At 36.4% G+C, this 15,572-nt stretch overlaps 1 protein-coding gene across 1 annotated transcript; it reads right to left on the reverse strand.

Annotated features, from left to right (window-relative positions):
* Window positions 1-608: 608 nt before the first annotated feature.
* LOC143439634 (olfactory receptor 7G2-like) lies at window positions 609-7,248 on the reverse strand. Its single transcript, XM_076925966.1, has 2 exons — window positions 7,095-7,248; window positions 609-4,946 (listed from the first exon to the last, which is right to left on the reverse strand). The coding sequence occupies exons 1-2, from the start codon at window positions 7,106-7,108 to the stop codon at window positions 4,013-4,015; spliced, it is 948 nt and encodes a 315-aa protein (XP_076782081.1). The 5' UTR covers window positions 7,109-7,248; the 3' UTR covers window positions 609-4,012.
* Between the last annotated feature and the right edge of the window lie 8,324 nt (window positions 7,249-15,572).

Raw genomic sequence — 15,572 nt, forward strand, 5'->3', positions numbered from 1 at the left:
TCAATCTTGCTACAGTCAACAAGGCCAAGACTCTCTCTGCAGTTGAACACTTCCAAACTTATAAAGCCTATGATTAACATTATTTTTTTAAAAAAATGTATAAATGCAAAAAGGAAAAGGGGGCATGGGATAGGGGTTTCCTAAGGGGGGTGGGGAGAATGGGGATAGGGGATGCCATCTGAAATGTAAATAAAATAGCTAATAAAAAAATACTCTCTCTGCAGGATCTAACTGGAGCTCCCCCATTAACCTAGAGAGCTAGATCCAGCCCATAGGCACCAACTCTGTTCTCAGCTCTTAGATGGCCCCACCCTCTTTGCAGGCCTGGAGAAGCCCAACCAGCTTTGGCTGTCCTCAGACTACGTTTCCCCACCCCTGGAGTGGTGTCCTTCTGCTTCCCCACAGCCCAACACCTGCCTGGTATTAGTGTAGTGTAAGCACTTTCTGTCCCTAACCCCAGCAGCAGAGCCCTGTAGCAGAGCAGATGTGGGATCTCACAACCCTACAAGAGGAAGACTTTAGTATCCTACTCTTGCCAATAGATGGGTCATTCAAACAAAATCTAAGCAGAAAGAAGCTAGAACCAAGTGAAGTTGTATGCCAAATGGATATAACTTTTATTTATGGAACATTCTTACAAACACAATAGAATAGCAACAATTCATAAAATTTTCTCTCATATATTCAAACACAAATGTAATTTCAACTGATGCAAGAAAAATCTCCTCCCTCCTATCTGACACCACAGATTAAAGCTGGATTTCAGTGACAAAGGACATACCAAAAAGCTTACAACCTCATGAAAAGAAAGCAACTCTTACTGCCTAAAACATGGTTTAAAACAGACATTAAGAAAGAAATTAAAGACTTCTACAATTGAATGTAAAGTAATACAGACAATATCCAAACTTATGGGACACCATAAAGACTGTTTTAATAGGAAACCTCAGAGTACTGAGTGATTATTTTTAAAAATGTCAAAAATATTTCATATAAGCAATTGTGTTACTGAATTATAACACAAATGAAAATTTTAGAACACGAAAGAAGAAATCACACCAAAAAAAGTAAATGGTAAGAGTCAATTAAACACTTGACTGAAATCATTAAAATTGAAACAAGCAAACAGAGAAAGCCATACAATGAATCTATGAAACAATATTTGATTCTGTAAGGAAATCAATAGGATAGACAAGTCCTTATCCAAAATAACTTGTCAAGAGCCTGGTATGTTATCTGTCGTGAGCAGGTTGTGATAAGGTTTTAGGGGTGAGGGGCAACAGACCTTCTCCACTCAGGACTCATATACTGGATTGACTGTGAGATGGTCAGTTCCATCTCAGAGAGAGGAGAGAGAGTACCCTACAGGCAGAGGGTTTGACATTCAATTGTTCTTTAATAATGCAAAGCAAACAATATATTGTTACCAATGCTAAGGCTATTACTATAATGAGGTATTGCCACATTTCCTATGCATTGACTCTATCAATGTCAGTACAGTTAACACAAATAATAAACTGCTAATTATCAAAGAAATAATCATAGCAATAAGTACATCATTATTCTTGACTTATATGACCTGAGTCCTTATGACTGCAGTTTCCAGCAGCTTAGGTCCGGAGAGTGCTTAATCACAAAGATAGGGGGATTCTGCAGCTTCTGGCAGCTCAGGTCTAAAGAGTGCTTGAGCAGGAAGTTGGAGACATTGGTCTCTCAGCTGCTGCTTTAAAGGCAGAGGATCACATGAGGCAGTCCATGGCTACCAGTGTGATGAAGTGCTCTGGCTGGGGGGCTCCTCTTTTATGCTTGAATTGGGGTTACTTCTGAAGTGCATGGCAGATAACCAGTCGTGTATGGTTATCAAGGGACTATGACTTCATTGCAGGTGGTTATCTTACTTATTATAACTTATTTCTATGTACACACACTTTGATTCATAAGATTTCAAAGTAACATATGGTTATTACAACTTCAGGACTTGTCCAGACTTGTTTTCTGGATTGTCCAGACTTGTTTTCTTTCCTATTACAATATGGAGTCAGTCCTGTTAGGGGACCTGCTCCTTACATAACTAAAAATTGAATAAAGGATATCCAAAATAAAAAAATTCAGAAACAAAACAGGAGCAATAACAAAAGAAAACAAGGAAATCCAAAGAATTAGAAGGAGCATACTGTAAGATTTTCAACAAAACAGAAAATATAAAAGAAATGGAATTTTTCTCAATTAATTCCAAATACCTATGTTAGGTTAAGATCACTGTAGCAATTTATAGAGGCATATATCCTCTAACCACTAGTGAAATAGAAGTAAACATTGTATAAGGTTCATAATCAGAACAATCAAACAAACAAACAAACAACAAAAACAACAAAAGGTCACGAGCAAATGGCTTTAGTGTAGCATTCTACCAGAACTTGAGGGTCATTCAAATTTCTCCACTCACATTCATGGATCACCAAGCATAAGGAGATGGAAAAACAAGTATCACAGTGCAAACAGAAGACTAATAAAATTAGGTCTTCTAAAATAGGATGAGCAGGCCTAATACTAACTCACAGAACTGACAGAGCATACACAGGGTTTGCACAGGACTCTACCATGTCCTCTGCATTATAGCTCCTAGTTTAATGTCTTTATGATATTATTGAGTGAGCAAATGAGCATGTCTCTGACTCTTGTGCCTATTCTTGGACTCCTTTCCTTTTATTGTTTTTTCTTGTCTAACTTTAATGTGATAACTATTATCCTATGATGATATCTATCTATCTATCTATCTATCTATCTATCTATCTATCTATCTACATTAATGAGTGTGAATACCTGGCTACTAGGATGAAAGTTAGCTAAGGATCTGTCATTTACACATGCTGGTAGAGGAAAAGTTGATTTCTCTAATAGACTAACAAATACCAGTGGATTCTTCAGCTTCTCTTCTAACATTCATTAGAGATACATACACGCAGTCAAAATTAAATAATTCTATTACATTAATATTTTAAAGCATCAGGGAGTTATCAGGAATATTATAAGCTGTGTGAATTAAGTAATAGACTTGATAACAATCTTGAAAATATAATTTGAAGGTCATATCATTGTACTATAAAGAGACCTACTGACAATTGGTACCCTCATTAATCTCAGATGGTCAATATTTGAATTATGTTCTTTGTCTCAGATTTAAATCTGTTACTCCACTTAAAAGAATGCTAAAACATATTTTCATATAAACCTAGAAACTCATAATGTCACTTTTCATAATCAATTTCAATTTTTAATTTTAAAGAACTTTATTTATGAGTACTATATTTATATATCTGTCCCTAGAAATCTTTCCATGTTATCAAACTCTCAGATTCACAAATTCTTTATTTTTGTCACTTGTATGCATTCTTTTATACATGCATGCTTATACAAGTATGCACATATATAACTATGAATTGTGTGTCTGTGTCTGTAAATATATAAACTTTTCTAAACCTGACTCATTTTCCAAATAATGTAATAGAGGCTAACATTTACTAATTAATGACTAAGACTTAGGGTAGGCTTGTTATCAACTAGCTTGTAACTCAAATATCCTGTTTACATTAGTATAAGTTCTACCACACGGCATATTACCTCTCTCAGTTACAAGTCTGACTTTATCTGCATCTCAGACCATGGGTCCGATCCAGGAGATATCTTATCTCAACCATCTTTGACATACAAAACCGCTTTGCTTGTTAATATATTATTGTATAATTTCATTATCTTACAATTGAAGATACATTCATGTATGTGTTTTGAAAACAATGCATCTCATTAAATTTACTAATAACTAAGTAAAACAATTTCATATGTTGTTACCTATCAATAATAATATTTATTAGTAATATTTCTCAGAATTTACAATATCTGTCAATGTTTAAACTAACAGTAGAACTATTAATATAATATAACTCTGGACTAATCAAGTGTTAAGATAGAAACTAGTTTTCAATGGTGACTACAGCTTTGTTTAACTATAGTGTTAAAGAATCCCACCACATAATTTCCTCAAGGCTTCTTTCATGTCTTTGTTCCTTAGACTATACACAAAGGGGTTCAGCATCTGTGGGACCACAGTGTACAATACTGAAGCCACTGCAGTCTTTCTAGTAGAGTCAGTCACTGAAAAGCTGATATAGACCCCAATCACTGAGCCATAAAACAGGAAAACAACTGACAAATGAGACCCACAGGTGGAAAGGGCCTTGTAACTGTCTCTTATTGAGGGCTTTTTCAAAACTGAATTGACAATTTGAACATAAGATAAAATTATGCCCCCAAATGGAAGTCCACCAAATATGAAAGTTGCCAGGTATATCACTATGTTATTGATGAGAGTGTCAGAACATGACAGCTTGATTATATGAGCAAGTTCACAGAAAAAGTGGGGGATTTCCAAATATGTGCAGAAGGATAGTCGCAACAACAACAGACTGTGTAGTAGGGCATCCACCATGCTACTAATTATGGAGAACAAAGTTAGCAGAATACAGGTGCTTGGATTCATCATGACTGTGTATCTAAGTGGATGGCAGATTGCCACATAACGATCATAAGCCATTGCTGCAAGAAGAAAGTTTTCCATCCCACCAAGGAAAATAACAAAGTACATCTGTGTAAGGCAATCTGTGTAACTGATGGCATTGTTCTGTCTCTGGATGTTTATCAACATCTTGGGAACTGTGCTGGAGATGAAGCAGATGTCAGTGAAGGACAGGTTAGAGAGAAAGAAGTACATTGGGGTATGGAGGTGAGAATTAAGACTGACAGCCAAAATAATGATGAGGTTTCCTAGCACTGTAACAAGGTACATGAAGAGGAAGAGTCCAAAGAGAACAAGCTGCAGTTCTGGATCATCTGTCAATCCCAGAAGAATAAATTCCAAAGCAAATGTTTGATTTCTATATTCGGTATTCCTGAAGAACATGAATAGAGGTAGTGAAAGTAATTGTCACATCACCTATTACAATGTTCTGTACACTACACAAAAATCTTTAGAGTTGAGGGTAAAAAATATACTTACTTCAGCAAAAATTTTAAAATGTTACCCTTATAGTTACTGATGTAGACATGTTTATTTTAGTATATTGTGAGCTTAAGTGAATAATAAAGCCTATGTGTCTGATTATCTACTATTATTATTTCTACTTTACACAATTAAATATACTCATTTTCTCAATTACCTCTTTTTCTTTTCCAATCCCATGTACTACTACTTTTGTATATTCGTTAGCACCAATGCTTATTAGCACATCTTAATATCAATTGTCCCATTAATTTTTCAGAATTGTGAGAATAAATTTCAAAAGAAACACTATATATTTTGAAGTTGTAGCATATGATAAAGAGTTTTGTAGGGAGGTGAGAAAATAATAGGGGCAAGAGTCAAACATAATATGAGAGTTAACATATACAATGTTGAGTTATAAAAATGTGTGGTATTGACAAAGAGCAAGTGTACTCAATATAAAAATTAGAAACATAATTAGAAATCAGGAGATCTGAATCATTTAAAATAACATTCTTTTCAGAACATTTTTTCATATTTTATATTCTTATTTGCTTATTGAACAAAATAGAAAAAAAATCAAATGAGAAGAAAACTTAAGCATCATAAAGAAAAAATGCGCAGGAGAATATTATGATTTTTTGACATTCAAAGCATATAAACACATAACATAAGAGAACCATTAGATATCCTAATTTGGATTCCCTTCACTATTTAAATAATAAAGTTACCACTCAGCAAGCATCATTTTTAGTCAAACCAGTCTTCACTCAGTCTGACTCAAAACCACTAGGCTTGCATTTATTTGAAAACTGTTAACAAAATAAAACTGTGCAGGTTATTAGATTTGAATCATGAAAGATAAACACGTATAAACCACCTTTGGATAAATAGAATGTTATTTAATATAAGAAAACCTTAGTCACATTTTTCTATTGGGTGTATTCCCTGATATTCTAAAACACCTTGATATCTCTAGATTTCCAGGATAAAAGATGCAAACAGTATGTATTTTCTATAGCTGTAAAGTTTTGGGTCAGTTTACAACATGAGTTTATATTTAGTATGAGAATACTGGACATGAAGTGAAATGTGGAAATACCAGTGTTGTATGTAATAAGTAAAACAAATTAATAGTAAAATTATGTGTGTGTGTGTGTGTGTGTGTGTGTGTGTGTGTGCATGTGTGTATGTGGTGTATGGTGAATGCCAACAGTAAAAGCCTGAAGTTAAAATTTTTGTACTTTCTGAAAAGGCATAAACACTTATCAAATGTGCATAATTATTTTGAGTTTCTTCTAGGAATACAAGGTATGAAAACTATTTAATTTCCTATATACTGTACAATTTTATTTAAAATGACATCACTGGGCAGTGGTGGTGCACACCTTTAATCCCAGCACTTCGGAGGCAGAGGCAGGTAGATTTCTGAGTTTGTGGCCAACCTGGTCTACAGAGTGAGTTTCAGGACAGCCAGGGCTACACAGAGAAACCCTGTCTCAGAAAACAAAAACAAAATCAAAACACAAAACAAAAATGACATCTTCAATTTTACTTGATCAATGAAAGTTTTAAATTATTTCAATGTTTATGTGCTTATTATGGTGCTTATTATAACTTAATGTATTTAGATTTTGTGTTGATGAAATTAGATCAGATCTCTAGGTTTCTCAGTGTGTGGCTGCATCAAAATCTTCACTGTTCTCACAAATTCTAGGTACAATTGACATTTTTTTTCTCACTATAGATCACTATGTTGATCTGAGGAAAAGAAAATACAAAGCTGAAAATTATCTTTTTCCTTCATTCCCCAAATATGCAGATAAGTACAGATAAGTTTATCACATTAGTCCCTAAAATTTGTACTATTAATTCTTAAGTTGTTTTACTAAGAGAGAAGTATTGTGTAATTTAACAAAGTAACAAAGGATGTGAGGCAATTGTGTTAGTTGGCAAAGACTCTATGTGCAACTTCATATTGCTCACTTTCTTCTGCATGCAGTTTTCACACAGATTCAGATATAAGAAACTTGAAATTATCAGTAGATAGAATTACCTTGCTATGGTCATTGTGAAGTAAAGAACATTCAAAACATCTGATATTCGGTGGTCACAGAACACCTATCATTAGAAAGAGTAGCACCTCTGTGTGAAACCTTGAGTTTATTGCCAAACACATAAGTGCTTAGAACACATTCAAAATATGTTTTATAAGTGAGGCAAGCCTCTTGAGTCAGGTTGTAAGATCAGAGGATTTATAGCTCCTATGTCCCTAGAGACAGAATGTACAAACCTTCTCATTAGATATACTTTAGTATTATGCTGTTAATCATACTAATGCATAAATGCATGGAGACCTATACTCTAGAAGGTGGAGCAATTACAACTGCTCTCTTTTTCCTGGAATTCATGGTTAATCATAGCATTTAATCATGTGTTTCTGAGTAACCTGCATGTTACCCAGGTTGTAGACACAAATATGCAACTATTCACTGACTGAATCCCACCCTTATACAACTGTTTTGAGCAAGTATTTTTACCACCCAGGTCTTGTTTTAGATTTAGGTGTATAGGCATGTTTTAACTTTGTTTTCTTCTGGGAATTTTATATATGAGTGCTTTAATTAAGATATTCCTCCTCTCCAAATTCTAATATTAATTGTTTTTCATTTTTTTCAGACAGAGTTTGTCTGTATAGCTCTGGCTGTCTTGGAACTCGCTCTGGCCTTGAACTCAGACATCTGCCAGCCTCTGCCTCCCAAGTGCTGGGATAAAAGGTGTTGGCTACCACTGCCCAGCTTTCCAAATACTAATATATGAACCCAATGACTCAAATTTATAACCTCCAGTTTTTAAATGTTTGGTTTACATGAATTATATTTTAAATTTAAATACAATATATTTTAGTGTAATTAGGAAACTCTATCATGTGAATAATCATAATTACATCCCAAAAGGATATTGAATATTTTAGCCTTTATGCTCAATCTATGTATTTTATTAATTATATTATTAACAGGTCTGTATAGGCAATTTTGGATATGACTGATTTTTATGACTCCAAATAAATATATAAGGAGGCATTATGAAATCTATTAGTTTGTAGATTAATATACAGAGTTTAAATACAACTGAGTTTTTAATTACTTTCAATCACTTTTTAATGTTTTTAGCCTATAATCTCACTATTTTTGTTTTTTTCCATTTTTATTGGTTATTTTATTTATTTTCATTTCAAATGTTACCCTCCTTCTTAGTTTCTTTTCTATAAACACCCTATCCCCTTTCCTTCCCTCTTGGCTCTATGAGGGTGCTCCCCCTCCCACCCATCCACTCCTGCCTCAGAACCCTAGCATTGCCCTACCTTGGGACATCCAGCTTTCACAGGACTAAGAGACTACCCTCGAATTCATGCCTGATAAGGCAATTCTTGTCTACATATCCAGCTGGACATGAGTCTCACCATGTATACTCTTTTGTTGTTCGTTTAGTTTCTGGGAGATGTGGGAGGTCTGGCTGGTTGATATTGGGTTGATATTGTTGTTCTTGCTATGGGGTTTCACACCCCTTCAATTCATTTTAGTCCTTGCCCTAACTCCTTCATTGTTGACCCTGCACATAGTTCTATGTTTGCTTGTGTGTATCTGCATATGTATTGGTCAGGCTCTGGCAAAGCCTCTCAGGGAACAGTTATACCAGGCTCCTCTCAGCAAGCTCTTCTTGGTATCAGCAATAGTGGTTGGGTTTGGTGTCTACAGTTGGGATGAATCCCTAAGTAGGACAGTCTCTAGATGGCCTTTTCTTAATCTCTGTGCTTTACTTTTTGTCTCTGCATTTCCTTTTGATGGGAGGAATTATGGATTAATATTTTTGAGGTGGGTGGGTGGACTCATTCCTCAACTGGGGACCATGTATATCCACTGGATATCATCTCTACCAGTTCTACCTCCCCTTGGTTGGAATGTCCTCCCTGTTGGGTTCTGGGAAACATTGGGTTCCCTGAAATTTGAGACATTCTAATGGCTACTCCCAGTTGCTCCTTCAAAACTGACACATACCTCCTTTCAAAATCCTGACACTCTGTACTTCTCCCCTATCTCCTCGTGTATCTGAAATGGACCCCCTTTTCTTTTCCCTCTCTTCTGTCCCTCCCAGATTCCTCTCTCCCTCTACTTCCTGAGATTATTTTCTTCCACTTTGTTAGTAGGACTGTAGTGTCCACACTTTCGTGTGGTCTTCATTCTTCTTGGGTTCCATATGGTCTATGAGGTATATCATGGGTATTACAATTAACTCACAATAGTCAGTAGCTTTCCTCTACTCAAAGGCTGAAAAAGAAATTAGGAAAATTATACACCTTACAATAGTCAAAAACAATATAAAATATCTTTGTGTGACACTAATCAAGCAAGTGAAAGATCTGGATGACAAGAACTTCAATTCTCTGAAGAAATAAATTGAAGATCTCAGAATATGGAAAAATCTCGTAGCAAAAATGGCCATCTTACCAAAATAAATATACAGATTCAATGCAATCCTTATCAAAATTCCAATTCAATTTTTCACTGCGGTAGAAGGAGCAATTCTGAAATTAGCCTAGAATGACAAAAAACCCAGGATAGCAAAAAGCATTCTCAACAATAAAATAAATTCTGCAGAAATCACCATCCCTAATATCAAGCTATACTACAGTCCACTCATGATAAAAACCACATGGTATTGGTATAGAGACAGCCAGGTAGATCAATAAAATATAATTGAAGGCCCAGAAATGAACCCACAGAACTGTGGTCACTTGATCTTTGACAATAGAGCTAAAACCATCCAGTGGAAAAAAGTAAGCATTTTTAAAAAATGGTGCTGGTTCAATTGGCTATCAGCAAGTAGAAGAATGCAAATTGATCCATTCTTATCTCCTTGTACAAAGCTCAAGTCCAAGTGGATGAAGGACCTCCACATAAAACCAGATACACTGAATCTAATGGAAAAGAAAATGGGAAAGAGCCTCAAACCCATAGGTCCAGGGGAACATTTTCTGAAAAGGACACCAGTGGCTTATGCCCTAAGATCATCAATTGACAAATGGGGCCTAATAAACTGAAAAACTTCTATAAGGCAAAAAAGACACTGTCATTAAGATTAAACAACAACCCACAGATGGGGAAAATTTCTTTACCAACCCTACATCTGATAGAGACTTAACATCCAAAATATACAAAGAACTCAAGAAGTTAGACTCCAGAGATCCAAATGACTCTATTAAGAATGGGATACATAGCTAAACAGAGAATTCTTAACTGAGGAATCACAATTAAGAAATATTCAACATTGTTATTTATCAGGAAAATGCAAATCAAAATGACCCTGAGATTCCACCTTACACTAGTCAAAATGGCTAAGATCAAAAAATCAGGTGACAACAGATGCTGGTGAAGACCTGTAGAAAAATGAACACTCCTCCATTGTTGGTGAGATTTCAAGCTAGTACAACCACTCTGGAATTCAGTCTGGCAGTTCCTCAGAAAAAGTGGAAATAGTTCTATAAGAGAACCCAGCTATTCTATTCCTGGGCATACACCTAAAAGATGTTCAAGCAAATAACAAGGACACATGTTCCACTATGTTCATTGCTGCCTTATTCATAATAGCCAGAAACTGTAAGCAACCAAGATGTTTTTCAACAGAAGAATGGATCAGAAATGTGGTACATTTAAACAATGGAGTACTACTTAGCTATTAAAAACAATGATGTCATGAAATTTGCAGCAGATTTATGGATCTTGAAAATATCAAGTGAGGTAATCCAGTCACAAAAGAACACACATGGTATATACTCACTGATAAGTAAATATTAGCCAAAAAGAAACTAATATATTTTCTTACCATTTGTCCATCATATATTGAGCAATTACTCTTGATATTTTGATAAATTATTCAGAAATTTCAATGGCACACGGTAAGAACTAAATATAGATTCTAGCACAAAAAAGTGGATCTTTTTTCCTCTTATGGTTTCAGCAGTTTTATTCTATAGGAAAAAGATTGATTTGAATTTTGGCAGTAGTAATTAGAAAAACATGTTATAGAATGAAGTTATATGTAAACTAGAAGCAGTTTAACTGACACAATATCTATACAATGAAAACACTTTTAAGCTTTTAAGCATTAGAGGAAGGTAAGTATTTGTGAGCATGTGCTGATTTTGCAGAAGAATTTTCAGTTATTTGAGTTATTACAACACATATCTTGAGCCTCACAACCACCTGTACCCCAAATCCATAGCACAAAAGGCCTCTTCCTTCAATTATCATATGTACTCATAAATCGATACTCCTAGCAAGACTCAAACATTTATAAATAATTAAATCTAATGAAAATTTTCTTAATAAAGAGATTCATAAGTCAAATTCCAGTTATTTAACTCTGTCCTGATCTCCTTCTATTAAAACTCTTGATTAATTTTATGTTACTGTGATAAGACATTATTACTAAATGAACATATAAAAACATTTAACTTGGAGGTTACAGTTTCAGAGTAATAATCCATGATGCTACACAAAGGCCTTATGGGAAGAAGAGATGAGATCTTGCATCTTGCTTTACAATTTGGAGACAAGAAGAGCACAATGGGCATGCTTGAAGTCTTTTGAAATCTGTAAGAAAATCCCTACCTGGATCACAGTTCTCCTCAATAAGGCAGCATCTCTTATGTTTTCCTCAACATCTACTAAATGATAATCAAAAATTTCAACCTCTAAAAATAAGACATATCTCCAATTTTCTCTAAACTTTCCATCAAACAGTGACCAAGTATTCCAAAATATGAGGCCTCACAGACTATTATTATTCAACCCACGATGTTACACATTCTGTAATCCATAGGCTTAAGACTACATAACAATTTAAAATGCATTTAGTCAATCTCCATAAATTATTATATTTCATTTTCAGCAGAGATCAAAATTTCAGTCTTTTGTGGGACTCAGCACAATTTTGTAATTGTCATGTTCTATAAAATAAAAAAAAATCAAATCTAACATATAATAACAAAGAGTGTGCATTACCATTCCAAAGGGAAGTAGTGGAATAGTTAGGAAATGTTGGCCTGAGAAAGACCAAAACCCATTAAGTCAACCACCAGATCTTATAACTCTGTATCTGAAGTCAAGGGGCTTAGATGGCTCTGCACTCTTGGCTTTTTTGTTTGTTTGTTTAGTTAAGTTTTTTTTTTTTTGGCATGAATCTATTTATTTTTATTAGATATTTTATTAACATTTCAAGTGTTATCCCCCTTCCAAGTTAAAACCCCATCCACTCCCCTGTACCCCATGGTTCTAGGAGAGTGCTCCCCACCCACACATCCCTTCCTGCCTCAGTGCCCTAGCATTCCCCTATGCTGTATTATGGAGTCTACACAGGACCAAGGGGCTCCCCTCTTATTAATGTCAGACAAGGTAATCCTCTGCTACATATGCAGCTGGAGCCATTGGTTCTGAGTTTACCACAAGTCTATCTCTAAAGCTGATTTCATTTCCTGCTTGCAAGTCTTCCTGGCATAAGTCTTCAAAGCTCTGGGGACTTCAATGTCTGGTACTCCAGGGAAACCTAGGCTTAATTTTGATGTCATTAAACAATGGACTTTCAATACTTCTTTTCATAAACTCTCCTTTCACATGCCTGGCCACCTCAGATCTCTCTCTCAGCAATGGGAGAGAAAGATTCCAGAGTCCCTTACATTTCATTCATGATACTAAGGCCAGAACTTGAAGCCAGGAGTTTTACTGCCCTACCTTGTTGTTTCCAGAATAATGACTCTGAGGCTTAATTATTCATAATACCTGCCTAGGCTAAATGCTTTGGCTTATTTCCCAACTGGATAGCAATTTACATAACTCATTTATTGTAGCTTTGAGTTCAGCAGCAAGGCTGGTTGCCCCTCCTCAATTTGATGTGTCTGACTTCTCCAAGCCAAAGGTAAAATCTCCCACTTCTGACTCTTTTTGTTTGTTTGTTTGTTTAAAATTTTTTAATTGGATATTTTATTTACATTTCAGAGGCAATCCCCTTTCCCCAGTTTCCTTCTCAGGAATCCCCTATCCCATCCCCCTCCTCCTGCTTCTATGGGGATATGCCCCCACTCACCCTTTCAATCCAACCTCCCCACACACTATTTCCCACACACTTGGGCATCCAGCCTTCAGTGGACCAAGGATTTCCTCAGCCAACTATACCTGACAATGTCATCCTCCCCTACATATACAACTGGGGACATGGGTCTCTTCCTATGTGCTCCCAGGCTGGTGGTTTAGACCCTGAGAGCTCTGGTTGGTGGGTATTGTTGCTCTCCCCATGGAGCTGCAAACCCTTTCAGCTCCTTCAGTCTTTTCTCTCACTCCTCCATTGGGAACCCCATGATCAGCTCAATGGTTAGCTGTGAGCATCCACCTCTGTATATTTTAGGGTCTGGCAGCCCTCTAAGGAGACAGCTATTTCAGGCTCCTGTCAGCATGCACTTCCTGGCATCGACATCAGCATCTACCTTTGGCAACTGCACAAGTGATGGATATGGTGGCTGTCTCTGGACAGCCACCTTTTCAGTTTCTGTACCACGCTTTGTCTCCATATTTGCTCCCATGACTATTTTGTTACCCCTTCTAAGAAGGGCCAAAGCACCCACACTTTGGTCTTCCTTGTTTATGAGCTTCGTGTGGTCTGTGAGTTGTATCTTGGATAGTGTGAGCTTTTTGGCTAATATCCAATTATCAGTGAGTACATACCATGTGTGTTCTTTTATGATTGGGTTAACTCACTCAAGGTGATATTTTCTAGTTCCATTCATTTGCCTAAAAACTTTATGAATTCATTGTTTTTAATAGCTGAGTAGTATCCATTGTGTAAATGTACCACATTTTCTGTATCCATTCCTCTGTTGAAGAACATCTCAATTCTTTCCAACTTCTGGCTATTATAAATAAGGCTGCTATGAATAAAGCACATGCCCTTGTTATATGTTTGTGGGAAGCGGCTCCACTCTCACCATTACAAGGCAGTGCTTGGCATAGGCATTGCTTGAGAGAAAAGACAACTCCATATATGGAGTTGTGTGCACTGAGAGGTGTGGTTACCCGATCACCCCACCTCACATCATTGAGAGTGGCCAATTAGCAGTGACTTCATGGCAGCTGCTGATAGGATCAAGGCAATGCATATAAGGGGCTGCGGGAGCTGGGGGGAAGAAGGAGAAGGAGAGGGAGAGAGAAGAAGCTCGCTGTACAGGGATAGCTGAATAAACCGCTTGAAGAAGAACACAGGTGCCTTTGCCCTATTCTGCGGGTCTGACATGGGTAGCGACAAGTGGTGCCGAAACCCGGGATCCACCAAAACCTCTCAAGACGTGTTCAGAACTTCTTGCGGCTTCAGGACAGTCGACTGGGTAAATTCCCAGGTAAGTGGGACAAGTTAGGTTCTCGGGTAGGAGACAAGATAGGTTCCCGGTATTGGGACGAGTTGAAAGTGACAGTTGAAATCGAGAGTTGAAAATGAAAGTTGAAAGTGAGAGTTGAAAGTGAGAGTTGAACATGACAGTTGAAAGCGAGAGTTGAAAATGACAGTTGAAAGTGAAAGTAGGTTCCCTGTTAGTGGAACAAGTCAGGCTCTGGGAAGAGACTATAAAGTTCTCAGGTAAGTGGGACAAGGATAAGTTCTTGGATTAGAGACTATAAAGTTCCCGGTTTTGGGACAAGTTAAGCAGAAAAATCGAAAGGAGTAGAGCTTAAGAAGGCTACTTTGGAAAAGTTCTTACAGGCCGTGGATGAGGTTTCGGTTTTGGGGAAGGATCTTAAGATGACCAAGGAATAAAGGGTCCAAGAATGATAATGTTAATTGATTTAACTTTTAAAATGGGTATGATTTTGATTTGTATAGTTATATTTTTCCTCTGGACAAAAGGTCAATGTATAGGTTTTTTGGTTACTGGCTTAAGGAAAGGCTAATTTGGGAAAAAGGGTTTTTCTATGAGTTTTTTGATGAGGTCATTAAGGTAGTAGTTATATCTTCCAGAATTATTTGGATCAGATATGACAGAGGTAGGCCTCCAGAAGACTAGATTCCAGAGAATCAAACAAAATAATTATCTTGATACTAAAATTTGTTTTGAGATTTGTATATTACAGAATACACAGCTTTGGTGAATGAATCTTATCACCTGCATGTTCACTGATGCCCTGTACTTCCAGCTGGATGCAGTTAACACAGGCATCAGAGGCTTATCAATTTACCATTTCCCTCATCCCTCTTCTAATATCTCAATGCCCATGTTCAGCTTGAAGAAGTTAATGAAGAGACGGTACCCCAATTCCCTGAACTTAGGGACTGAGGTGGTTAATATTAGACTGTCTTTCTGGGGGAAAGTAATGGTTTTATTGGAACAGGAAAGAAGAGGTAAAATTGATTTGACAGGTATAATCTATTGGTAGAAATCAGTATAATTGTTACTAAGCTGATGCAAATTCAAGGATTTCATTGATATAATTTC

This window comes from Arvicanthis niloticus, chromosome 27 (assembly GCF_011762505.2).
Source record: "Arvicanthis niloticus isolate mArvNil1 chromosome 27, mArvNil1.pat.X, whole genome shotgun sequence".
NCBI lineage: Eukaryota > Metazoa > Chordata > Mammalia > Rodentia > Muridae > Arvicanthis > Arvicanthis niloticus.